Below are 25558 nucleotides of genomic sequence, written 5' to 3'. Positions count from 1 at the left end.
AGCACAGTTTTGGTCAATTTTGTAATTAGTTCTTTGAGGACAGCGAAAAGAGTGCACCCCTCTCCTGTCGCACAGATGGTACAGTCCGGCTTCCTGATACTGACTAGGGATGAATTAATGCTCTGTACATTTAAATAACACACTTTATGACTTTTTAAAAACGTGTTTAATACGCTATATTATATTATATTTATATACATGTTACATATACCATACAATGAATGTTAAATATAACAGGGTCTTAATATAATATGCAATGTATTTAATAGCCTATATAAAATTCAAGAAACCCTTTATGCTCACCAAAGCTGCATTTATTTAATCAAACATACAATAAAAAGAGAAATATTCTGAAATAATATTACAATTTAAAATAATTGTTTTATTTTAATATATTTTAAAATATAATTTATTCATGTGATGACAAAGTTGAATTTTCAGCATTATTACGCCAGTCTTCAGTGTCACATGATCCTTCAGAAATCATTCTTATGCCGATTTGGGGCTCAAGAAACAATTATTGTTATTGATGTTGAAAAAAAGTTTTTTTCCTGCTTTCAAAACACTGCTTCATGAAGTTTCGGAGCGTTACGAATCAGAAGTTCGGCGCGCCAAAGTCACGTGATTTCAGCAGTTTGGCGGTTTGACACGCGATCAGAATCATGATTCGACACAAAAGATTCGTAACGCTCCAAAGTTTAATGAAGCAGTGTTTTGAAATCGGCCATCACTATAAGTCGTTATTTTGTTGTTGTTTTTTGGCGCACCAAAAGTATTCTTGTCGCTTTCTAATATTAATATTGAACGACTGTACTCACATGAACTGATTTAAATATGTTTTTAGTACATTAATGGATCTTGAGAGAGGACATGTCATTGCTGGCTATGCAGGCCTCACTGAGCTATCGGATTTCAACTAAAATATCTTAATTTGTGTTCCGAAGATTAACGAAGGTCTTACGGGTGTGGAACGACATAAGGGTGAGTAATAAATTACATTATTTTCATTTTTGGGTGAACTAACCCTTTAACGCTTTGGTGGAAACATTGATACCATTCAAATAAAAAATAATTAAAATTATATAAATATAAAAGTGAACAACTGTGGTTATGTAGTGTGTAAATGATAAAGACTCACTCAAAACCTGTATTTTTATTTTTAAATTAACAGGCACAACTTACATAATTTGTACATACCAAAAAAACTCAAAGAAAGAATAAGAAAAATAACTATCACCTCTTATAACTTGCAAACCAAAATTTAATTAGAACCCTTCATTAAACAAACAAACAAACAAAAAAACTGTTCAGAGATACCCAAGTCTACTTAACCATATACACTTATTAACTTCCTTTCAAATGATGACAGGTGTCCAATATAACACCAATTTAATTCTCAAATGCCAATCACACATTCAAGTTTAGCCCTGTTGTCAAACATTTTCTTTCAGTAGTAAGGACAATTACATGTGTAACACAAAGTATCCTGATATTGTGTGCAGAGGGAAGAGTCATGGCCATCTCCATTTTTTTCTACACCAACACATTCACTTGGAAGTACCACAGAAAATGGAAAAGAAGACAAGCCAACCAGGTTTGGAATATTCAAGTATTTCTGAATAAATGGCTAAAAAATACATCTTTGGAGTGTATTAAGTTAATCAACAGTGTGAAATCAAACATTACCAATCAGATATCGTACATCAAACATATATAACTGTTGTGGACAGAGGTTTTTTTTTTTTTTTTTGTTATTATTATTACAGATAACAAAGGCCAAACTACTGATAATCTTTGACCCTAGTAACACTCATTTTTGGAGAAATAAAATAATTTAATTGTGGAAAAAGTGCAGGATCCAAACATTATCAAATATGTGCTCTGAATAAATCATTTGTCTATCTACATATAGACCATGCTGCCAGTTTAGTTAAGTAATTTCACTTTTAAGAGTTAAATGCATCAATTTTTTTTAACTATGTAACAGTCCTTTAGGAGAAAATACAATCGAATGGAAAATATTCAGGAATATTTGTGATTTTTTTTTTGTCTTCCTTGAAAAAATTACCTGAGCCAGACAAGTATGACCAGGATAATCAACATCTTGAGAATATACAAACCACAATAACTTCCAAACCATCTGAGGTTACAGAGAATAAAACAAGTACCCAGAATTAAATAAGACATACATTCCCAAACATACTGCCATTCTTCAACTTTTTTCATTACTTGTACCAAAAAAAAAAAGTAAAAGCATGACCAAAAAAAAAAAATAATAATGTGAAAGCAATCAAGGAAGAAAACATTTAAAATGGAATAGTTTAAAGAGATTTGAGCTGACATCTCAATACAAAACATTTTATACAAATAAGATAGAACAAGACGGAACTTTGTTGCCAACATTCAATATATTGGGTTACCTAGCTTCGCTTCAATGCCAAAACTACGTAGAACACTGGTTCCATCCCATACGACTTGGTAGAGGTAAATATGAGTCCATGGATGGTCAAGGTTGGTTTTAATGCTCATACAGAGCAAATATAATCTGAACAAGCATAACAGACAATGAAAACACCATTTGTTGTGATATCAGAACTGGCGATGAATCAGATAAAACTGTACCGTTCTTAAATTAAACTATTTACAGTGAAGCATCCGAATTTTACCCCCTGAAGTGGCGCACCATCAGTAGAACTGCAATGAACTCTTCTTTTCTTAAATCATTTCACAGTGCATATAAATTTCAGTAGGAATAAGAGGAAAGATAAGCAAAGGGACACTACAATCTTTTCCAGATTTGTTTTGGATTTCAACAATATGATTTGGATTTCTCATTATTGGCCCTGTTACGCACCCATCCTTGTTATTGCACGAGACACATGGACCCTAAAACATACCAATGACAAAAAAGAACAGGAACGTGTGTGTGTGTGGTCCAAGACAAAGCAATCTCACTACAAAAAGAATTAATTCTTCCTGGATAAATCTACATTTCTCCACACCAAATAGATGATGGGTCCGTTTCCATTCTCTTTCAAATTTATTTCCTTTCTTCATCTGGTTTTTTTTCCCCCCAAACATGCATCCAACTGGTTACCGGTAACACAGCTGACATCATCTCCCATGTTTGTGGTCTGAGTCCATGCTTGAGTTTGAGTCCAAGGTTAAAGTTCAGAGACCATATGATTTAAAAAAGTGCTTTTATAGGTCAGTAGGACTTCTTCCCTCCGGGAGTTCTAGAAAGTTCATATTAACAGGTGTCATCTGTGAAAAAAAGGGCATATTTTAAATACATTTAAATATATTTACATTAAATAAATACAATACAAAGGTGTTTTAAATGGGTTCATCTATTTCCAACTAAAACATTAGTTCTTACCATGATACCACCATTTTGTCTTCTTTGGATTTTTATTACATGTCCGTACATAAAAGGAGTTATCAGGTGGCCGCCTCTGTAAAGAAAAAAGTATAAATGAATTAAAACAAAATATTAATAATTATAATAAATATATATTTTTATATAAACTACCATTCAAAAGTTTGGGAACAACATGCTTTTTAAAATATTTTTGAAAGAATTCTCTTATGCTCACCAAAGCGGCATTTATTTTATCAAAAATGCAGTAAAAACAGTAATATTGTAATATATTTTTAACAGTTTAAAATAACTTTTATATTTCAATATATTTAAAAATTTTATTTATTCCCCAAAGCTGGATTTTCAGCATCATTACTCCAGTCTTCAGTGTCACATGATCCTTCAGAAATGATTATAATTTGCTAATTTGCTGCATTTCTGATTATTATCAATGTTGAAAACACTTGTGCTACTATTTATTTGAAATGTAAAACTTTATAAATGTCTTTACTGTCACTTTTAATCAATTTAATGCATCCTTGCTGAATAAATGTACCAATTTCTTTCAACAAAAAAAAGAAAAAAGAAAAAAGAAAAAAATAAATCTGACCCCAAACTCTTGAACGGTAGTGTATATACTACATATATAAAACTAGTTTCCGGAGACAATGCTCGCAAAAATCCATGCAAATTTATTACACTTTTTTTGGCGGAGGCGGGGGGGGATTTACATTTTGCCAAGAAAATGTCATTCATGTTTGAATAGGTGGTTGTAAATAGAACAGATTATAAACACTTAAGGATTGATTGTTTTCCTCTCCTGTCTCTAAGGTTGTATAAACTGTCAATTATAAAAAGTCAGCGTTAAGACACATTTAAGCAAGTACTATAATTAGTAAGCCATTGATTCAGAGAGGCACCAGATATGGCTGTGTGATGCGGTTAATGTCTTACTATTGTAACTAATGAACAAACATATCTGTCTAATATGTCCCATATTAGAACCTAAACGTGCCATATTTACATATTCATCTGCACTGTAACAGATACAATAACCAAATACAATATTTTAGATAGTATACATTAGAGCTGCAAGATTAATCGTTAAAAGATCACAATCTCGATTTAAACACCCACATGATCTTATTCCTTAATGACAATGATTCTGTTACGGCTATTAAACCTTTGATGAGTACAATTACAGCAGAACATTCATATCTGTGTTCACGCTGCCGCTGAGCCAGAGAGAGCAGTTGTCATGCATAGGTATGAAACAGCTTCACAAACAGTCTTTTCAACCACACAGTATCATTATTTGTGTATTACAATAATTCAAATTAAACACTGATGTCTACAGTAGTGATCAAAATAGAGTAAATCACCTTTTGAAAGTAACTTCAAAGATGCTTCAAATAAAGATTGTATCAAATACACAATTACACCAGTAGGTGGCGACAAGTTAAAACATGTATTTGTCATTGAATCACTCATTCAAGTGATTCATTCAAAAAAGCTTGCTGCATCTGAATATGCCTACTTCCATACTAGAAGGTGAAAAACAGTATGTGGGCCGAGCAGTATATCCAAATTCATAGTATTTATAAAACAGTAGGCGAAAAGTACTCAGATGACCTACTACTTCCGGTAGTAGTGCACAGTCAATGGACATTTTACCATCCCATGAGGCCACGGGAGAAGATTTGTGAAAGGAGGTGATGCAATGCAACTGACACCGTAGGTCACATGACAGTGACAACATGGCGGACATGGTATGTCTGAAATTCATTCATACTACACACAATGAGCCTCATTCATGAAACACAAGCACAAATTGAGTAAATCGTTCATAAGTCGTTTTGACGTAAATTTTTGGATTCATGAAAAAGTTCCAATTTCAAAATGTCAGTAGGTATGAAAGAAATTGACACCTGCCCCCTACCACATGTAAATGGTGTGTAGAAACTTTCGAATGTTCTGTGTTCTTTTAGGCAAACTGATGACACTGCATTCTGATGCACTTTGCAGCCTACCATAATAATATTTCACGAGTTTGTTTGCCATGTGGTTTTTTGTTTGTTTGTTTGTTTTTTGTAGCCAAGAGTTCAACGCAGCGCTCGTCACTGTCAATTTTTACCCAGCCGACCAATCACAGTGGAGGAGGGGTGGGACAAATATTATACTGACCAATCATCCCACTTGTACAATGACTGAACAACAATGGAGAAGTTATTATTGCTGGTTACTGCATTTTTATATGCAGTAATATTCTACATAATGAGATACTAGTAACACACTACTGCCTGGCATATTCCGTATCATCATAGCAACCAAAGCGTCTCAGCTGGAAAAAACACTGCGCCTCCAAAGCGCTCTCAAGGGCCCCCAGCTGGCCATTTTCAGAAGAGCACTAGGCATTTTTTTTTCAGCTGGCAATTAACACACGTTAAAGGTGATAGAGAGGATTTTTTCGTCGACTGAGAATCCAAAGACTGTTACTGAGTTTTTGAAATGAGCATATGCGTGAGAGCATTTCAAAGGAACGCCTCCCAAAACTCGTGCACGAGTATTGGAACATGAGTGTTTACCACCAGCATTCGCTGTGTCGTGTTTTTTGGATTCATTATGTCGGACTCACCGCAGGTAACTCATAATCTGCAGTTGTTACTCCTGTCTCCTGACAAAAACATTGCATGCGGCGCCTGTGGAGTGTGGAAAGTTACTAGAGAGCACAGCCGCGCATGTCTCTCACAAGGAACGTCACGGCAGTGATTGACAAGCCAGAGGGCCAATCGTTTATGCGATGATCGGGTAAACGATTGGCTGATGTTTTTAAGGTCCTACCTCGTGCACAGATGATGTATATTAATATTATTACTTTCAGTGCACCTAATAAATAGTCTTTTATCAGTTAGTAAAGACAGTTTCAAGTAATATTGCAAAAATGTATAAAACAAAACATCCTCTTTAGCACCTTTAATTGAAGATTTATTGTTAGACATATGGCCTATTAGTCTCTTTTGCATTTATGCAATATACTGGAGCCAAACGTGAGAAGGGAGTCCGGAAGATTTCATAGCGTTCCTGGACACGTAATTTGCGTAGTTGTAATTCATAAATGGGGATTATGCTAATTGTGAATGAACGTGCACGCGCGCCCTAATTACGAATGATTGGAATTCATTAACATATTCACATTTAACTATCAAATCTGATGTTTACGAAGTGTTTTTGAATCCGGAGGAGAGTTTACGGGAAGTTCCATTTTTACGCGCCTCCTTCGATTGCACTATATGACGTCATTTTCCGTCATGAAAATTTTCCCGCCATTTTGATTTTTCCGAAAAACCTACTTTTTCGAACTCCTCCTAGGCCGTTGCTCTGATTATCATGAAAATTGAACCAGATCATCTTCAGACCATGACTGCAAAATGTTCTCAAAAGCTTTTTGATAGATCGATCCATTCTCGAATAGGGCACGTAATTTGCGTAGTTGTAATTCATAAGTGGGGATTATGCTAATTGTGAATGAACGTGCACGTGCACTCCTAATTACGAATGACTGGAATTCATTAACATATTCACATTTAACTATCAAATCTGATGTTTACGAAGTGTTTTTGAATCCGGAGGAGAGTTTTCGGGAAGGTCCATTTTTATGCGCAAACTACTCCATATATACTCATAAGTTTCATGAATGAGGCCCATTCATACCATATAGAACATACTTTTTTTGAATGGTTGCGAAGTAAGTTTCAAACCAAATGTAGTACCTACTATACAGTATGCGATTTCGAATGCAGCAGCTGATTCAGTAATTAAAAGTAAAGTTTTTATGAGTGAGTCATTGAATCATTCATTCAAGCAGATTTCTTTCATTCAAATTAATTTTTTTTTTTTAAATGGACTGCAGCAGTTAACTTTTTGCATAACTGTGGGAGAACCGTGGTTTTAAACCCAAAAAAATGTCAATTTATCAAGAAAACTACTGCATTGCGACATGAGACACTTACCTTCTCTTTGCAGCTAGACAGCATGCTAATAATGCTAAGACAAACAGACTGCACCGAAAGAGCTGGTGACCAATCCTCCGTTAAGATGGACAGGCAGATGTGGCCATTGCTATAAACGTGGGGATGGACAGGTATATTGTCTCCTGTGAACATTACCTGTCAAAACACAACATAAACAAATAGTATATTTGTTCACATTTCAATATGATACACTATATGACCATGTGTGCTTTACGGAAGAGGATTAGGGCCAAGCAATAATAAAAAAATAAAACCATCTCGACATTAAAGTTGTTAAATTACGAGAAAAAAACTCATTAAATTTCATGTTTTTTCTCATAATTTAATGAATTTATTCTCAACATTTTATCTCGACTTTTTTCCTCGAAATTTAACAACATTTTTCTCATACTTTAACGAATTTGTTCTTGTAATTTAATGACTTTATTCTCAACATTTTATCTTGACTTTTTTCTCGAAATTTAATGATTTTTCTCGTAATTTAACGAGTTTATTCTCAACATATTATCTTGACTTTTTTCTTAAAATTTAACGAGTTTTTTCTCGTAATTTAACGAGTTTATTCTCAACATTTTATCTTGACTTTTTTCTCGTAATTTAACGATTTTTCTCATAATTTAACGAGTTTATTCTCAACATTTTATCTCAACATTTTTCTCGAAATTTAACAACTTTAATCTCGAGATGGTTTTATTTTTTTATTATTGCTTGCTCCTAATCCTCTTCCGTAGTGCTTGCTCCAAGCTGCTCTTTTCAACACAATAAAAATAAATGGTTACTATCTGAACGACACTTGAACGATGATGACACCACTGTTTTCTGCAGAGATGCATTGTACCTGATTCGACTTTGTTTCATAACTGACAAATTTTTCAACAGCGACAAGTTATTGAACTAAACTGAATTAACACTGAACTGACTAACACTGAACAGACTAATTTTATGATGCTTTTGTGGTGCTCTTTGTCATTTTCAGAGCTTGAGAGCTTCAGTCCCCATTCACTTCACTGTATGGAAAAGAGCAGCATGGACATTCTTCAAAACTTCTCCTTTTGTGTTCCACAAAACAAAGAAAATCATTTGGATTTAAAACAACACAAGGGCAAGTAAATGATGACAGAACGTTAATTTTGGGGTGAACTATCCCTTTAAATCATAAGCCAGTGCTTAGTCCTCACAATTGGCATGAGGCCGCTAGATTAGGAGGTAGAGACAGAGACAGACGGCTGAATGAGAAGCCGGCGCCAGATCCGGACTTACATGAGGAAAAGAATAGAGCACTCACGATCATAATACAGCCAGTGTCTCACTTTCGATTAAAAGCACTTAATGCACACAAACTCTGCTAGGGTCACTTCAGCAACAATAAGGTTGTTCATCAGTCACTTTTAATCTTAAGTGCTGCCCACCTTTATCACATTTAAAAAACAGTTGGCTAAGAATATATACTAAGGCATACACTTACCTTTGCTCCATTTACACTTTGTATCAGCTCTAAACCATCAACAGCATTTCTGTCACTTGTAAGTCTCAACTCCATACGGTCATGCAGTTCTCAACTCTAAAAGCTTGTTTATCTAATTTGGTCTATACTGGTCTGTTATTTATAGTGGGACTGATATGTAAAATAAGATCGTAGCTAATCCCCTCAAATGTGGCCTTTAAACCCACAGTCTACAAGCTCAAAATGCCCTTGTGCAGATTGTTCCTATTTTTTACTGTTGTAGGTGTAAAACAGACTCTAGTTGACCCTTTAATTTTCGTTTAGCTACTACAAATAAACTTTAAAGTCAGTCCAGCAATGCACAAAGTTAGATTTTATGTAAATGAGCGGCAACTACCAAGAACAGCACAGACAGTGGTGTACATGTGATCCGTGTACTGTGAGTAACTGTAGTTGAGTGTAAGAAAATGGAGGAAAAGTTAATGCTTCCATGAGCAATCACACTTGTATGATCGGTCTCTGACTACATACAGAAACATAATAAAATGATACACAGAAAACCATGGCAGAAAGTGTTAGTTATGTAAAACTAAGCTACAACTATTAAAAACTTTTTTGTTAACTGAAATAAAGTTGAAATAAAATAAAATACAAATATTAGATTAAAAAAAAACGAAATGAAGATTTTTAAATATTGCCTTGGCAACGTATTGAAATAAGTTTGTTGAAATATTACAAATAACAACTAAAACTGAAATAAAACATAAATAAACTATTTAGAAATATTTTAAACAAAACTATTAAATGACAAGCACATAACAACTATCATAAAAATGTTAATAAACTATGAAAAATGAAATGAATGAAAATTACTCATTCCTATAAATATTGCCAATAAAAAAATATATACTGCAAAAAATATATACATTACACTACATAATTTAAAATAGTTAATAAATAATATTTAGACTTACCTGAGGTGAGTCAAAGGGATAACGACTACTAAATTTAAATAGAAGCTGAAATTTCTCCCCTTCATAAAGAGTACCAGAGGCTCCTTCCATATCCACAATCCATCTGTAAAGAGAAACAGAAAGATATTAATAATTAAACATTTGGGTTGACTAAATGGGCTCTTATACTATGCAAAAGTTACATACATATTAGCAACAAAGTAAACTATTGAGAAAAAAAAAATAGGACTACTCTACTGCCAGTAGGGCTGCACGATATATCAAAATTATTTAAATATTACAAATGTACATATCACGATATGCATTTTGCAATGGCTTGCGATATCTGAATGATTTTGATAGGGTACTTCAAAAAATTGGCAACAGTTACTCGAATGGTCAAATACACACTGTCTTGGCAAGTATTCATGTAAACACAATCAGTTATGTCTTAAGTAAAAGTAAAACATAAAACAGTTAGGAGAGAAACAGGATGGGTGTACATCTATTATATGTAGCACATTTAAAAACAGCAAGCATGGCTGACCAAAGTGCTGAACAAAGCGAAAGGGAAAAAAAAAAAAAAAAAAAAAGTACAAAGCGAAACCATACATTCACACCAGACACTAAAAGCTAAAGGGAAAAAAAGTAAGTTTTAAGAGAAGATTTAAAAATAGTTAGAGACTGTGCTGATCTGATAGAGGCCGGGAGACTGTTCCACAGCCTGGGGCCAGCAATAGCAAAGGCTCTATCACCTTTATGCTTTAATCGCAATCTGGGGACAGAGAGAATTCTCTTATCACCAGATCTCAGATTTCGTGTGGGATTGTAGGGGTGGAGTTGCTGTCTGTCAAACAACAAAAGAAAAAGAGAAAATCACTCACTACTATTGACTGAATAACATTTGTAGCTTTAAAGGTGCCATCGAAAGTTTTTTTTACAAGATGTAATATAAGTCTAAGGTGTCCCCTGAATGTGTCTGTGAAGTTTCAGCTCAAAATACCCCATAGATTTTTTTTTATTAATTTTTTAACTGCCTATTTTGGGGCATAATTAGAAATGCGCCGATTCAGGCTGCGCGGCTCCTTTAATTGCTTGCGCTCTCCGCCCCCTCCTGAGCTCTCGACTATCATTGCATAAACAAAGTTCACACAGCTAATATAACCCTCAAAATGGATCTTTACAAAGTGTTCGTCATGCAGCATGTCTAATCGCGTTAGTATGGTATTTATTTGGATGTTTACATTTGATTCTGAATGAATTTGAGGCTGTGATCCGTGGCTAACGGCTAATGCTACACTGTTGGAGAGATTTATAAAGAATGAAGTTGTGTTTATGAATTATACAGACTGCAAGTGTTTAATAATGAAAATAGCGACGGCTCTTGTCTCCGTGAATACAGTAAGAAACAATGGTAACTTTAACCACATTTAACAGTACATTAGCAACATGCTAACGAAACATTTAGAAAGACAATTTACAAATATCACTAAAAATATCATGTTATCATGGATCATGTCAGTTATTATTGCTCCATCTGCCATTTTTCGCTATTGTTCTAGCTTGCTTACCTAGTCTGTTGATTCATCTGTGCACAGATCCAGACGTTACTGGCTGCCCTTGTGTAATGCCTTGAGCATGAGCTGGAATATGCAAATATTGGGGGCGTACATATTAATGAGCCCGACTGTTACGTAACAGTCGGTGTTATGTTGAGATTTGCCTGTTCTTCAGAGGTCTTTTAAACAAATGAGATTTATATAAGAAGGAAGAAACAATGGTGTTTGAGACTCACTGTATGTCATTTCCATGTACTGAACTCTTGTTATTTAACTATGCCAAGGTAAATTCAATTTTTAATTCTAGGGCACCTTTAATATGAATCAATGTATATTTAAATCATGTGAAGACTATGCAGTGTTTTATTTTTATATTTGATCATTCAGTTTCTGCATTGTTTCTTGCTTGAATGCTACTGTTCAATAGATCTAATGTAGGCCTACATGAAAAACTTAAAGCGCTGTATTTCATTTGTATCTTTGTTTTATTGTATTTGTCCTATTGTTCATAATTTGCCTCTTTGTTCTTATTTTTAATAATGAAGATAAATTAAAGTTACAAAAATAACATCTTCCACCCCTAGTTTCAAGTATTTTTGTTTACCTGGATGTTCTTGATGTTACGTTTTCAGGTTGATATAACTATATATTACCAAGTTGAGCAAAGAGTTGTTGGTATTTAAATAGCTTTTGTGTTTGTTTACATTGATATTAAAATGATTAAATGCTAAATGCTAAATCACTGCTGTTCACTTTTAGAAAACACACACACACACACACACACACACACATATATATACATACATTTACACACATTTATTTTTATATATATATATATATATATATATATATATATATATATATATATATATATATATATATATATATATATATATATATATATATATATATATATATATATACACACACACACACATTTACTTATATTTTTTATATATATTTATATATATAATGTTATAGCATTTGCAGTTTTTAAATAGATTTAAATATAATTTAAATTGATTTTACACCACTTAAAGCATTATCGTATCACATATCGAATATTGCATTATTTAACAAGTTATTGCAAATCGCATTTTTCTCGCATATCGCAATATTGTGCAGCCCTAACTGCCAGCCAGCAGAGTGTTTCACTTCAGCCATAAAATAACTAGAGAATTAAAGGGTTAGTTCTCCCAAAAATGAAAATTATGTCTTTAATGACTCGCCCTCATGTCGTTCCAAACCCGTAAGACCTTCGTTCATCTTCGCAACACAGTTTAAGATATTTTTCAGATTTAGTCCGAGAGCTTTCTGTCCCTCCATTGAAAATGTATGTACGGTAGACTGTCCATGTCCAGAAAGGTAATAAAAACATCATCAAAGTAGTCCATGTGACATCAGTGGGTTAGTTAGAAGATTTTGAAGCATTGAAAATACATTTTGGTCCAAAAATAACAAAAACTACGACTTTATTCAGCATTGTCTTCTCTTCCAGGTCTGTTGTCAATCTGGGTTCACGACTCCGCAGTGACGCTGCTGACATGTTATCTGGTGCGCCCGAGCTTCGTTTACAGTCTGAGGGAGACGCTGTATTCAAGCTATTCTACATTGTTTGTATTTTGGTATTGCTATATTTTTTAAAATGGCGCGTAAGTGTGCATGTCGCGGATGTCCTAATCGCCAAAAATGACGACGTAAAAGTGCATTACCAACGCTGACAGATGAAAGGATTCAATGGAATCAATTCAATGGAAAGGGTCACATGGACTACTTTGATGATGTTTTTATTACCTTTCTGGACATGGACAGTATACCGTACATACATTTTCAATGGAGGGACAGAAAGCTCTTGGACTAAATCTAAAATATCTTAAACTGTGTTCTGAAGATGAACGGAGGTCTTATGGGTTTGGAACGACATGAGGTTGAGTCATTAATGACATAATTTTCATTTTTGGGTGAACCCTTTAAAAATGAGGAGAGAGACAGGTAACAAGTAGCAAGATTATGAGCAATCAAAGACAACACAACCATTAAATATCCAGAACTAAACAATAAGGGAAGCAGCACTATGTCAGAGGTCAAACAGATGATGGTTTTTTTCTAGCAGAAAATCCTTGACCCAAGTGCTCTGGGATAATCTGGTCAATTTTCAGTCATTATGACAACCATAAACTAAGAAAGCAATCTGACAAGCCTTCATTTTCTAGCAAAAATAAAGTGAGAGTGAGAATGGACAGAGAACTAAAGGTGATTTTCCTGACTCAACACATCGGACTCACTGGTATGCGTCACTATGTGCTCATGTGTGTCCTTCACTAATTCTAAAGCATTTTGCACCGAGATTACTGACATAGAATGCCTGATATCACTGGAGGAAACATCTGGCACAGAGGGCGACATACATTTGGTTAAATAAATGAACTTCAGTTTTTGGGAGCAAAAATGCACCACATTATATAATGAGATAATTTCTCACGTTGACATGGTAGCCTAAAACAAAACTAAATTTGCTTATGGCTGAACAATTCAAATGCTCTATATCTTTAATTTCCCACCTCTAAAGTTATTCCTCTGTGATTACAAACATATGTAAAATGATGAGGCGAAAGTAAAGGAAAAGGCAATGTAAGGTAAAAAAAAAAATTACTAAGGAACAAAAAATGTATGGAACATAAACACAATGTCAGGCAATAATTTTAAACGACAGCACCAAAAACACACTACCGTTCAAAAGTTTGGGGTTGGTACGATTTTTCTAATGTTTTCTCTTATGCTCACCAAGGCTGCATGTTTTTAAATCAAGTGAAATATTATTACAAATTAAAACATATATTTCACCTTTTAAAAAGTTATTTATTCCTGTGATGGCAAAGCTGTCAAACTTTCAATAGCTGTTAACTCCAGGCTTCCGTGTCACATGATCCCTTAATATTTTTGTAAAAACTGTGATACTTTTTCTTAAAGATTCTTTCATAATAGAAGGATTAAAAGAACAGCACTTTTGTAACATTATAAAAAAATGTACTGTCACTTTTGATCAATTTAATGCAATAACAGATTTAACCATACTTAATTAATGAATCACACGTTAATTAAAAAGAAGCACACATTTTAATTTGCAATATCAATGTCAGACCAACTGAAAACAAAAAACTCTTTCAACATACCAGAGTCAGATAAAGTGACATCCACAATGTCATTTTCCTGCCACAGCATTATCATATATCTACAGAAGCAGTTTGTTTTCAGAAGAGTGAGAACATTCTGAAGGCGAAGCGGAAATATTCCTGGACCATGAGTGCTGTGTCGGCACAGCAGCTCACATTTCGGCCTTAGTTCGAATGGAACATTATTACTTCACATGAGAGAAGATGGTAATATAGATAGGGGTGTAATTGTACCGAAAATTTTCAGTGCAGGTCTTTCCATTACAAATACAAAGACAGTGTTATTGTAACCACTGCACGTCTGGAACTTCTCTGTGTGTGGAACATAATTTCAAGTCCAAGTTTACCCCCTAGGATTGGACAATATTGTTTATATCAATGTAGTTTGATGTTGCAAACACATCTATAAAATAACGAAGGACACAAATTGAGCTGCTGCTGGATAAGCAATTCATGTTGTCTTAAACATGAAATGTGCTTTATATTAGCACTTCAAACTAATGCTGCCTACATGTACAGTCAAACCAAAATGTATTCAGACACCTTGAACATTTCATTCATTATTACAGTTTATTCACTATAGTTTAAAAGGGTAATAAAATATGACAAGATCTCAGAGTTAAACTGTGTCAGAAAAAAATAATCGTAATTAGCAAAACATGGTCAGATCAAAGTGTCTAAATAATTTTTGGCTCCAAATGTTTAGCAATTTTACTGGTAGTCCACTGTATGAAGAATTTTTGGGTATAATATGTCACAGTTAATTTATTTTGCTATCCTCACTTACATAAATGAACTATAGTGTCCTGCACCCACTAGTAAAAATATATCAAAAATGTCTGAATCATTTTTGGTTTGACTGTATATATTTCTGAAAATTGTACCGAGATATTCCAATGCTAAGTAATAATGTGTCTCATATGATTTAACTTGATTAATGTTTAAAGGTGCCATCGAACGTTTTTTTACAAGATGTAATATAAATCTAAGGTGTCCCCTGAATGTGTCTGTGAAGTTGCAGCTCAAAATACCCCATAGATTTTTTTTAATGAATTTTTTTAACTGCCTATTTTGAGGCATAATTAGAAATCCACCGATTCAGGCTGCGGCCCCTTTAATTGCTCGCGCTCTCCGCCCCCTCCTGAGCTCTCGAGTCTATCATTGCATAAACAAAGTTCACACAGCTAATATAACCCTCAAAATGGATCTTTACAAAGTGTTTATCATGCAGCATGTCTAATCGCGTAAGTATGGTATTTATTTGGATGTTTACATTTGATTCTGAATGAGTTTGATAGTATGCTCTGTGGCTAAAGCTAACATTACACACTGTTGGAGAGATTTATAAAGAATGAAGTTGTGTTTATGAATTATACAGACTGCAAGTGTTTAAAAATGAAAATAGCGAAGGCTCTTGTCTCCGTGAATACAGTAACAAATGATGGTAACTTTAACCACATTTAACAGTACATTAGCAACATGCTAACGAAACATTTAGAAAGACAATTTACAAATATCACTAAAAATATCATGGATCATGTCAGTTATTATCGCTCCATCTGCCATTTTTCGCTATTGTCCTTGCTTGCTTACCTAGTCTGATGATTCAGCTGTGCACAGATCCAGACGTTAATACTGGCTGCCCTTGTGTAATGCCTCGATCATGGGCTGGCATATGCAAATATTGGGGGAGTACATATTAATGATCCCGACTGTTACGTAACAGTCGGTGTTATGTTGAGATTCGCCTGTTCTTCGGAGGTCTTTTAAACAAATGAGATTTATATAAGAAGGAGGAAACAATGGAGTTTGAGACTCACTGTATGTCATTTCCATGTACTGAACTTGTTATTCAACTATACCGAGGTAAATTCAATTTTCAATTCGATGGCACCTTTAATTTGAAGAGCCATTTCTGATTGATATATTCTGGAATATTCTTTAGACTAAGGGGTTTTAATGCAAAGGAAATATTTCCTAGTTAGAAACTGGACATGAGCCCACTCTCAAGTTGTATTTACTACTAGGAAACTCTAAGATAATTTTTATACTTGAGTTTCCAAACAGGGCGTGCCATAAACTTTAAAAATGGAAGAGGGGAGAACGATTTCTGCTGTGACTGGTAAGACTTATTCTTTATTAGTTTTTTCCACAACAGCGACATTGCCTTGTCTTGTCATTATGAATAACCATTTGAAGCAAATTGTATGTTTATACACAGTGAAAATAGCATGTATTTGACCGAAATTCCACAATCGTCAGCAAGCTGACTAACTAAATAGCGCAATGAATGTTTGGTGGTCAAAGAACGGGATTCCCCAGGAATAGGCAAGAATAAACCTGGCGTCCTTCAGAATTCCTGTTCTTTCCAATAAATCTTCTATTGTGTGTCATATTCATTGAACTGGCTCGTGCGTTTTATGTTTCGCGCTCTGGAAATGTGGTCATTTCCAGTAAGGGAGCATTGTGAGCACTGATGCCCCCTTGTTTTTTGCGATGCATTGCGGGACTTTTTTTTTAGGAAGACAACGTTCCACTGGAAGGATTTTGCGATTGATACAGCCCTTATAATGGCTGACTCCCTGATCAGCGCCCTGACTACTGAACTAGGGAGCGGATAGGTTACCTCAGGGATGACGTGTTTTTGTAGGCCAACCCGGAAGTTAGCGGTGCACGGGTTCCCTCGATCGAAAGCCTATGCATTTTTCCATTAGACTTTTGGAAAATTGCAAAAAATAAGCTCTGTGTTTAACAAAGGGTTATGACACTTACACGTTTTGTCTATCAAGATAATCTTTACAAATTAACACAACATTTATACATTTTGAAGCCTAAATAAAGTCGTCAGATATAAAAAGCTGACAGTAGGCTATAAATGGTCACGGTCGCGGATCAACGTCACCACCACCAAGCTTCCTCAAAACTTTATTTAAAAAACAACTTTATTATCGCTGATTATGATCTGCGCTGTGTATGAATACTTATCCACTTTTTCGTGAGAAATGCTGTCCAAATGTCCTGTTTGTCACGATGACGTCTAAAGTCCCTGCCGGAAGTAGTCCCTTTTAGCAACTTGTTAGCAACCGCCGTTTTTAAGACACAATAAAGGTTTAAAAAATAATAATAATAATCACAAGCGGGTTATAATATATTTAGAGGCTTTGTTAACCACAGACCTTATTTCAGGCGATTTAGCAAAAACCCATTCAAAAAACCATTCAAATATTTGCAATTATATCGAACAACCATGATGAGACAAGTTATCAATAAAATCGCAACAGGTAATACTGTTCAAATGCAAAAACCAAGCTGGATTTGGTTGGGCTTGTTTCAACCTATCACAACTGCCCTCTGTCAAATCTACATCACAGAGAACCTCCTCCAAAAAACTTGTAGGACAACAATGAATACAATTAGAACAATTAGTCAGGACAAACACGTTCTGCAAGCTTCTAAACTGATAGCTCATACTTGACGTTTCTTTGATAAGATACGCACCAAGCATTACAAAGCTGAATAAATATGCTAGGCTAACCCACATTACATTGCATTCCCACAATACCAACCAGAGTTACATAAATGAAAACATTACTGACAAGGCTGGCAATGTTTAGCTTTCTGAAACCAAGTAATTATGTCAATCATTTATTCTCATTACTTCTGCACAGAAAGATATAAACATATATGAAGACAGATGCAGCACTGAGCACAAGACTGGTTATATTAAGATTCAGATAAGTAATCCTTTCTGGAACATTGTGATGTACCTTTTTTGGTCTTGTGACAGTTTTTCTCAAAAGACTGCTATATATTTCTAGACACGGATATGACCGCATGCACAGGCCAAAAAGAGGTCAGTAAGGTTTGTTACGGCAATACTACCCTCTCAAGCTTTAATTTTTGATTAGTCGGAGCAGACATACTATACATCGAGCAGAGCAGCCTTACAAAAGATACCAAATGGGAAATGTTTGAGAGTTTTCCAGGCCTGACATGACAACAATAGCAGTATGGCTAACATCTAATGAAATGAGTCATATTGCACTTTTAAATGTGACAATCCCTGATACAGGACGGCAGGAGAAAGCTAGACTGTTAATAAGTACACAGCGATCACACACATGGGTATAAGATTAAACAAAGAGTCGGGAAGTGTCAGTCTTACTGTGTGATGGTGTTCTGTACGCTCTTCTCATTTAGGGTCATTCCAGGGGGTGGATCATTCTGCAAGGCTAGCAGTTCTTTCTGTAACCTTTTCTGTTGAGAAATAGAGGGAAAGTATTGAACAAAGAAAGGAAAAGAAAATAATCTAGAGCTCATGTGTTTGTTTGTGTGTGTGTGTGTATAGAATATTATATATACATATATATATATATATATATACATACATACATATATATATATATACATATATATATACATATATATATATATACACACACACACATACATATACACACATATATATATGTGTGTGTGTGTGTGTGTGTGTGTGTGTGTGTGTACACACAGACACACACACACACACACACACACACACACACATATACATATATACACACACACACACGTACACGTATACACACATGTACATATATACATAATTTTTTTAGGAATATGCAAAGGATACAGTGTCCTTGGCATTAAAGTCCCTTAATCTCTGGAATATGTCAGTCAGAAACAGCTCTTCAGATTAAACATTAATCAATTTAAGTCACATGAGACATATTTTTTACTATTCGAGCATTGCAACATCTCAATATAATATTCAAAAAAACTATTATAGCTTACATTTTTAATCTGTATTCACCCCTGAATTTTACATTAATTTGAATACATAAACACTGTGAACTGTATGGCAACAAACATTGCCTATATTCTGTCATTGCCACTATTCTTATTCAACATAAAACATAATAATATTAAGTCAAGTTGAATAAAAATATAACTTCGTATGTCCTGCACAGTCACAAACAACCTTGCATAGCTTGAGAAAATTAAGTAGACATACTGATATAATGATTTCAAGCAATTCAAATAGGAAACTCATGATACTTCTAGCAAAAACGCGTTGATTCTACTCGTTACATTTACTGTGTTTGCGGTAAATCAGTAGTTTATGTGAGTCCTGCTCGCCAGCTGTTGCTTTTAAAGCACCGATAATTCTCACCCTGACAGCTCAGGAGCAGCGAGGAGGACAAGTTATGATTTCAGAAATAACACAGCAATATTCGATCCCCTTATTAGGCGTATCCAAAAAACATTATTTACACTATCAGAGACGACACACTCGACACCGGATCAAGAAGTGATTGATAGATTAAACAGGGCTAGATGTCAGCTGTGATCTTACCTGCATCGACGCCATGATGGATCCCCCTGCATCAGTGGCGCACAGTAACGCAGGGCGACTGACGTCACCGTCACGTGACACACGAGCGCTTCTGCGTTCTGATAACACGCGCTGATAGTCCGAAATCGACCTCAGTGCGCTATATTCTCTAATACTAGTTAACTGTTAATTAATCGTAGTGATAATAAGTAATACATAATTATTATTTCGTTATTCTGTCACAGAAGAAAGAAGTCACATGGGTTTCGAACGACTTTCAAGATAGACAACAGATATTTTATTGTCGGTTGAAGTATTCTTTTTAATTATTAATTAATTAATAACTATTTATTTATTTATTATGAATAGCTATAATTAATATAAATCTATTATTTTGAATAAAATCTATTATATAAATGTAGGGTTGCCAACCGTTCCGAAGAAAACATGCAGTCTCCCTGAAGAAGACGTGATCAAAAAGGTCTTTCACTATTGCTAATGTTGTTAAATAGAGAAAAAAACTTGTTACGCTCATTTAAGAAGCCTAACTTGTAGCCTATAGGCTACTATTGGACCTAACATACGTCTCAAGCACCAAAAGCAGCCCATCTAATTCTCTAAGTTCTCTTTATTTAAAAAATATGCATTTTCATTTATTGATACATGGTTGCAACAACATTTAGTTCAAACTTTTAAGTGTCAATGTTTAAAAAAAAAAAAAAAAAGCTTTATTGGCTGAAATTTCAAAGATGTTAATTTATTATGCTTTCAAATTTTATGCCATCAATAGGCCTATCTTCCTGACAATTTTTTAAGTTTATGGTTTTGAATAGAGGTTTATGTTTAATATCCGTTGGTATAGCTATAGAAAATGGGTAAAATTCAACATTTTGAACACAGAGCCACATTATATCTATGGGATTGAACTATATTACAGGGCCTTTAAAATGAAGATTACAAAAGAAAAGTTTATTAGGAATGAGAATATAGATGGATATTGAGATATTTGTAATACTTTTAGAATTACAGGCACACAAACTTCCACATCCTATTTATGGCACTCAGACAGGAATGTTCAATTGTTGATAGAAAAAAATGAGATACATTTCTAGTTTCAACATAATTTGTTCTTCAGAAAAATGTGTGACCATTGAAAACGTGTACCAGTTTACTCCTGAAGGCACAGTGATATCCCAATCTCTGGAAATTAAACATATTGGGCCATAAAAATAGAAAAGTTTATTAAGAATTAGATTCGAAAAGGGTATTAAGATATCTGTAATATGAGTTACAGAAATGCAAACTTTGGGCGAAAACACAAGAAGTGCTTTTGCCATTTTTGAACTGTTGGCATATAATGCAACAAAGATGGCTAAAGTCAACAGATTTAACTAACTGGCCAACCAATCTTTGTGTAAAAATAAAAAAGCTGTTCTAAAGTCATTTTACCCCCCTGAAATCTGACTCCAAATCTTAGGTGAAAATTGTAATTCTGACCCCCCTCTACAAAATAGTGGATTACTCAGTAAATATACATCAATTACATTTAATATTTTGGCTTTCTTCATCATTTATGTTTGTCTTTCTTCAAAACAAAAAACAAAAACAAAACAAAAAAAAAAGAAAGAAAGAAAGAAAAGAAAGAAAAAAATCAAAAATTTGAGCAGGTAAAGTTTCTGAAATTGTGGTTGTTTTTACACAAAATTACCCAAATGTGTTTATGTCACACAAAAAAAACCTTTTATACATCTTTTAAACACATACTTAACTGCAGATACTGAAATGACATACACTGTGTGGTACAGTACAAATATTTTGAGTGTCCCTTATTTTCCTATAAAGAACCACGATTGTCCCTTATTTTCCTATAAAGAACCACGATTGTCCCTTATTTTCCTTTCCAGAAGTTGGCAACCCTATATAAATGTCTATGATTTCATTATTCTGCCACAGAACAAAGAAGGTCACTTTTTAAAACAACTTTCAAAATATTTTTTTTATTTTATTTTCAGGGTGAAGTATTCTTTTTAATTATTAATATTTATTTATTTTGAATAGTTATAATGAATAAATATCTATTTGTTTTAATACATATTAGTGTTTATTTTATTAGTCACAGAAAAAAGCCATGGTCTTGGAACAACTTTTAAGAAATAGATTTTATTTTCTGGTGAAGTATCTTTTAAATTATTCATTAATTATTAATTAATATTATTAATAATACATTTAAATAAATACTTTTTTAAATGTTTGAATAAATATAAAGTCTATATAAAGCCAGTAATCTGGGTTTGGAACGACTTTCAACATTCTTTTATTTTTGGGTGACGCATCTTTTTTTTTTTTTTTTTTTAATCGCAATCCTTTTAATGTGACAATCATGCCATAACTTACAGTATATATATAAATATAAAATGATCTCTCCTTCACCCTGTGTTCACTATGTCTTACAAAAAAATGCAAGCCATTTTGTGTATTCTTTTCTGCTGTAAATATTAAACCAGGCAAAACACAAAGACAGTGAGAGATGTGACAGTGTTATATTTGGTTCATCCATACTGTATATAGACTAGGACAACTGCAAAATGATTGTAAGACATTTAAAACACTGCATACAATACAAATTATCTAGACATTTCAAAGTACAACATAACCAAAAAAAAAAGTATCAGAGCAAAACATTTATAAATACACACTATATGGCAAACAAATGACAGTCACAGTATAACACATTCTCCATTCCTATCTAACAGTCTAGGAAGTTTGCAGCCATGAGCAGTTCCAAGGCAATCTCAGGAGCAATGGGGAATTCTGGGATTTCTGTTGAGCTGTTAGTGTAGCGCACCTTATAGGTGAAATACATGCAAACTTTGGAGAGAACATGAGACGGGATCTCCCGGAAGTTCACCTCATTGGTTTCATTTTCAGCAAACTGACCTTAAAGTAAACATGCAAATTGTTAGAGCTTCTTCCTCCTATTCAAATATCATAAACAATTTGAGTGATGGCAAAAATCCACAATAAATAATTGCAACACTTTGAACAAGTTTCATACTCACCAGGTCCACTCAGCATAGCCTTGATTGTGCCAGAGGTTAACGCATGCTCTCGCTTCACAATAAACTCATGCCCATCTGAAGAGATCAGCTTTACATACATGGCATCTGGGCCCTCACAACCGCCATAAGTCCTCTCTTCAACATCTGCTGGAAAATGTTATTTGAAATTTTTTAGGTGAAAAAGATGCATGCAAATGGAAGCTAAACAGACCAATGCATATGAGCAAATTTACCAGAACAGATAATTTGGACAAGAATAAGGATAAATAATAATGTGATGAGGTTCCAATCATTAAAATCATCTGCAAATAGCACGCAAGCTAATTGAGATGTTACAATTTCCTATTTGCAAATAAGTAAAATTCCAATACAAACCCATTGTTTCACAGGCACTGTATTATTCCTGCAAACAACAGAACAAAACATTAGGCTTATGGTGTATTGCATAGGAAAAAAGAGAAATTATTATGAGTCAGCATATGAAAAGGAGAAATAGAAAGCTTAGAAATAAACACAAAATTGTGAGATATTATATGATGACGAGGCTGAATCCAGTATTTTTTTTTACATATTGACGCGTAAATAGTAAGCAAAACCTCCTCCCAAAAGTCCAAAAAGTCCTCCAAAAATATTGACTAGTTTGTGTAATTATTGTCTTTTTGCTGTACTTGGTAATTTCATATTTGTTCTTATTGTTTCTAAATCAGTCTCATAGAAGAACACTGTTACGGTCTCAACAGTAACGTAAATAACAGATTTTTTACAAATAATTTTGAAAACGATAAATCGCAATATCGTATCGTTTCTTTTCTGAGGGGATCAATTAATAATATTATATACAAATCTATATTGTGGATAATAAATGTACATTTGTCACACTTACCACGAATTTAAAACAGTAAAACAAGTTGAGAAACACAGGCGCTGGATGAAACTGAATACTTCCGGTTCAAAAATGTGGCTCATAATTAAAAGTCCCCCAACTTTGGTGAATGTAATGCACCACCAATGTTTAATTAGACATACAGGAGATTAATCTTCAGAAACATTACAAATGTATTAAAATAAGTTGAAATGATTGTGTAATGTTAATATATTGATACAAGTAATTCTAACAAAGGTAAGCTCAGAAAAGTCCAAACACACACTGCGGAGTTAGTTAATTTGTAAGTACCTTGAGAAGCAAAGGTCAAAAACAAAACATGGCATTGAATTTTCCTGAACATTTACATAAAAACAATACCATCCAAATGAAAACGGATATTTTATATTATAGGTCAATGACATCTAACAGCTTATAGCAAAAATGGCCAGCAGATGGTGCAAATTGTGCTGTACTAGAAACAGAATCAGCTACTAACATTTCTATTAAAAGGCCTAATATAAAGTCTATATAAATAATACATTTAGATACGGTTTCTCCTACAATACTTACTATTATTGGTTATAGGGGCAGTTTCCCAGACAGGGTTTAAATTAAGCCAGGAGTAGGCCTTAATCTAGAATAGTTAATCGTGGCCTAAAAAATGGTACAGATTACTAAAACCTGGACTATGGAGTCCTGAATGAAGATAAACCAGATTAATTTAAAACCAGCTGTGCTAAACTGAATTAGCATGAGAGAGGTTGCCTGTAAAACATGGAATGAACCAAGAAAACCTTAAAATTTCATGGAAATGAGAAGCAAATCCGAGGAAAACAATGGCAGCAGAAAAAGACTGCAATAAAAAAATTTAAAAAAAACTTAACTAAACAAGAGACATTTCTTTTAAAGCAAGCAAAATACATCAGCTGTGAAAAAAAGAAATCTGTTTGTAATGAATTCTATTTAAATAGATGAATTCTCAAAATATAATAATCCTATGATTATAAATGCTTTTGTTTGCACACGCTCAACACTTCACCATAAGGGTAATCTCTAAAAAAACACTAACATAACAAAAACTTTTACATAATAGAACATTAAACAGTAAGAAGCCTCTCCATATTCTCATCTTTCTAAAAAACGCATAAAATAACACTATTTCAACATTTACTCTCCCAATTTAGCCCGGTGCAAAGCTTGATGGGAAGTGAAAGTCCTGTTTGATTGGGTTACTAGACTGAAACATGTTATTTCAAAATGAAAACATCAAGTGAGTTCTAGTAACCATTTCAAGTCAATTTAACATGAAGCAATCACATTTGAACCAGAAACAATGGCGTTAAATTAAAATAAATTTGAATAAAGTGAACAGCATCAATATATACACACACACACATATATCGATATTGATATATATCCAAGTAATACATGTGTTGAAACACAATATTAATCTGAAATTAATCCTGCCTCCTGGTAGGTTTAATTTAAGCCTCAATTTAGTCCTGGAGTAGCTCTAGTCTTCCTCCAGGAAATCAGTTTATTAAAATCTAGACTAGACTAAGTCTAGGACTATTTAAAACCATGACAGGGAAAGCAGATTTCTGTTAATCTGGTTTAAAGGCCCATTTTATTCTAGGACTAGTCTTAAACTCTGTCCAGGAAACCGACCCTAAATTTAATTTCCCAAAAAAATTTAATCCATCAGTTCCTTGTGCATAAAGAAATACATCTGAAACTAGACTATATTTTGGTAAACAGGGCAGTCCTACTGTGGAGCTGGA

General features: G+C 33.9%; 2 protein-coding genes across 4 annotated transcripts; both read right to left on the bottom strand.

Annotated features, from left to right (window-relative positions):
- Window positions 1-1138: 1138 nt before the first annotated feature.
- Window positions 1139-20020, bottom strand: ube2wb (ubiquitin conjugating enzyme E2 Wb). The gene is made up of 6 exons (XM_048173933.1): window positions 19875-20020; window positions 18687-18778; window positions 9811-9913; window positions 7372-7527; window positions 3380-3455; window positions 1139-3264 (listed from the first exon to the last, which is right to left on the bottom strand). Exons 1-6 carry the CDS (start codon window positions 19887-19889, stop codon window positions 3251-3253), a joined length of 456 nt encoding a protein of 151 aa, XP_048029890.1. The 5' UTR covers window positions 19890-20020; the 3' UTR covers window positions 1139-3250.
- Window positions 20021-22374: 2354 nt separating this feature from the next.
- On the bottom strand, window positions 22375-24366 carry eloca (elongin C paralog a). 3 transcript variants are annotated; one of them, XM_048173936.1, is made up of 4 exons: window positions 24348-24366; window positions 23288-23315; window positions 22913-23056; window positions 22375-22790 (listed from the first exon to the last, which is right to left on the bottom strand). In XM_048173936.1, the coding sequence occupies exons 2-4, from the start codon at window positions 23289-23291 to the stop codon at window positions 22600-22602; spliced, it is 339 nt and encodes a 112-aa protein (XP_048029893.1). In that variant the 5' UTR covers window positions 23292-23315; window positions 24348-24366; the 3' UTR covers window positions 22375-22599. The 3 variants fall into 3 exon arrangements, with proteins under 3 accessions (XP_048029893.1, XP_048029892.1, XP_048029891.1); XM_048173935.1 differs by lacking the exon at window positions 24348-24366 and adding an exon at window positions 23796-23924; XM_048173934.1 differs by lacking the exon at window positions 24348-24366 and adding an exon at window positions 23796-23910 and having other exon boundaries at window positions 22913-23059.
- Between the last annotated feature and the right edge of the window lie 1192 nt (window positions 24367-25558).

The sequence above is a fragment of the Megalobrama amblycephala genome, linkage group LG22 (genome assembly GCF_018812025.1).
Source record: "Megalobrama amblycephala isolate DHTTF-2021 linkage group LG22, ASM1881202v1, whole genome shotgun sequence".
Lineage (NCBI taxonomy): Eukaryota > Metazoa > Chordata > Actinopteri > Cypriniformes > Xenocyprididae > Megalobrama > Megalobrama amblycephala.
This window is presented reverse-complemented; position numbering and strand designations above follow the sequence as displayed.

What these genes read in the sequence shown, in the direction of transcription:
- ube2wb (XM_048173933.1), bottom strand. An exon ending in GTACAGAACACCATCACACA is followed by an intron (nt 9,914 to 18,686) that starts GTAAGACTGACA and finishes TTCTCTTTACAG; the next exon opens with ATGGATTGTGGATATGGAAG. An exon ending in ATCCCTTTGACTCACCTCAG is followed by an intron (nt 7,528 to 9,810) that starts GTAAGTCTAAAT and finishes GTGTTTTGACAG; the next exon opens with GTAATGTTCACAGGAGACAA.
- eloca (XM_048173934.1), bottom strand. An exon ending in GGCTATGCTGAGTGGACCTG is followed by an intron (nt 22,791 to 22,912) that starts GTGAGTATGAAA and finishes GTTTACTTTAAG; the next exon opens with GTCAGTTTGCTGAAAATGAA.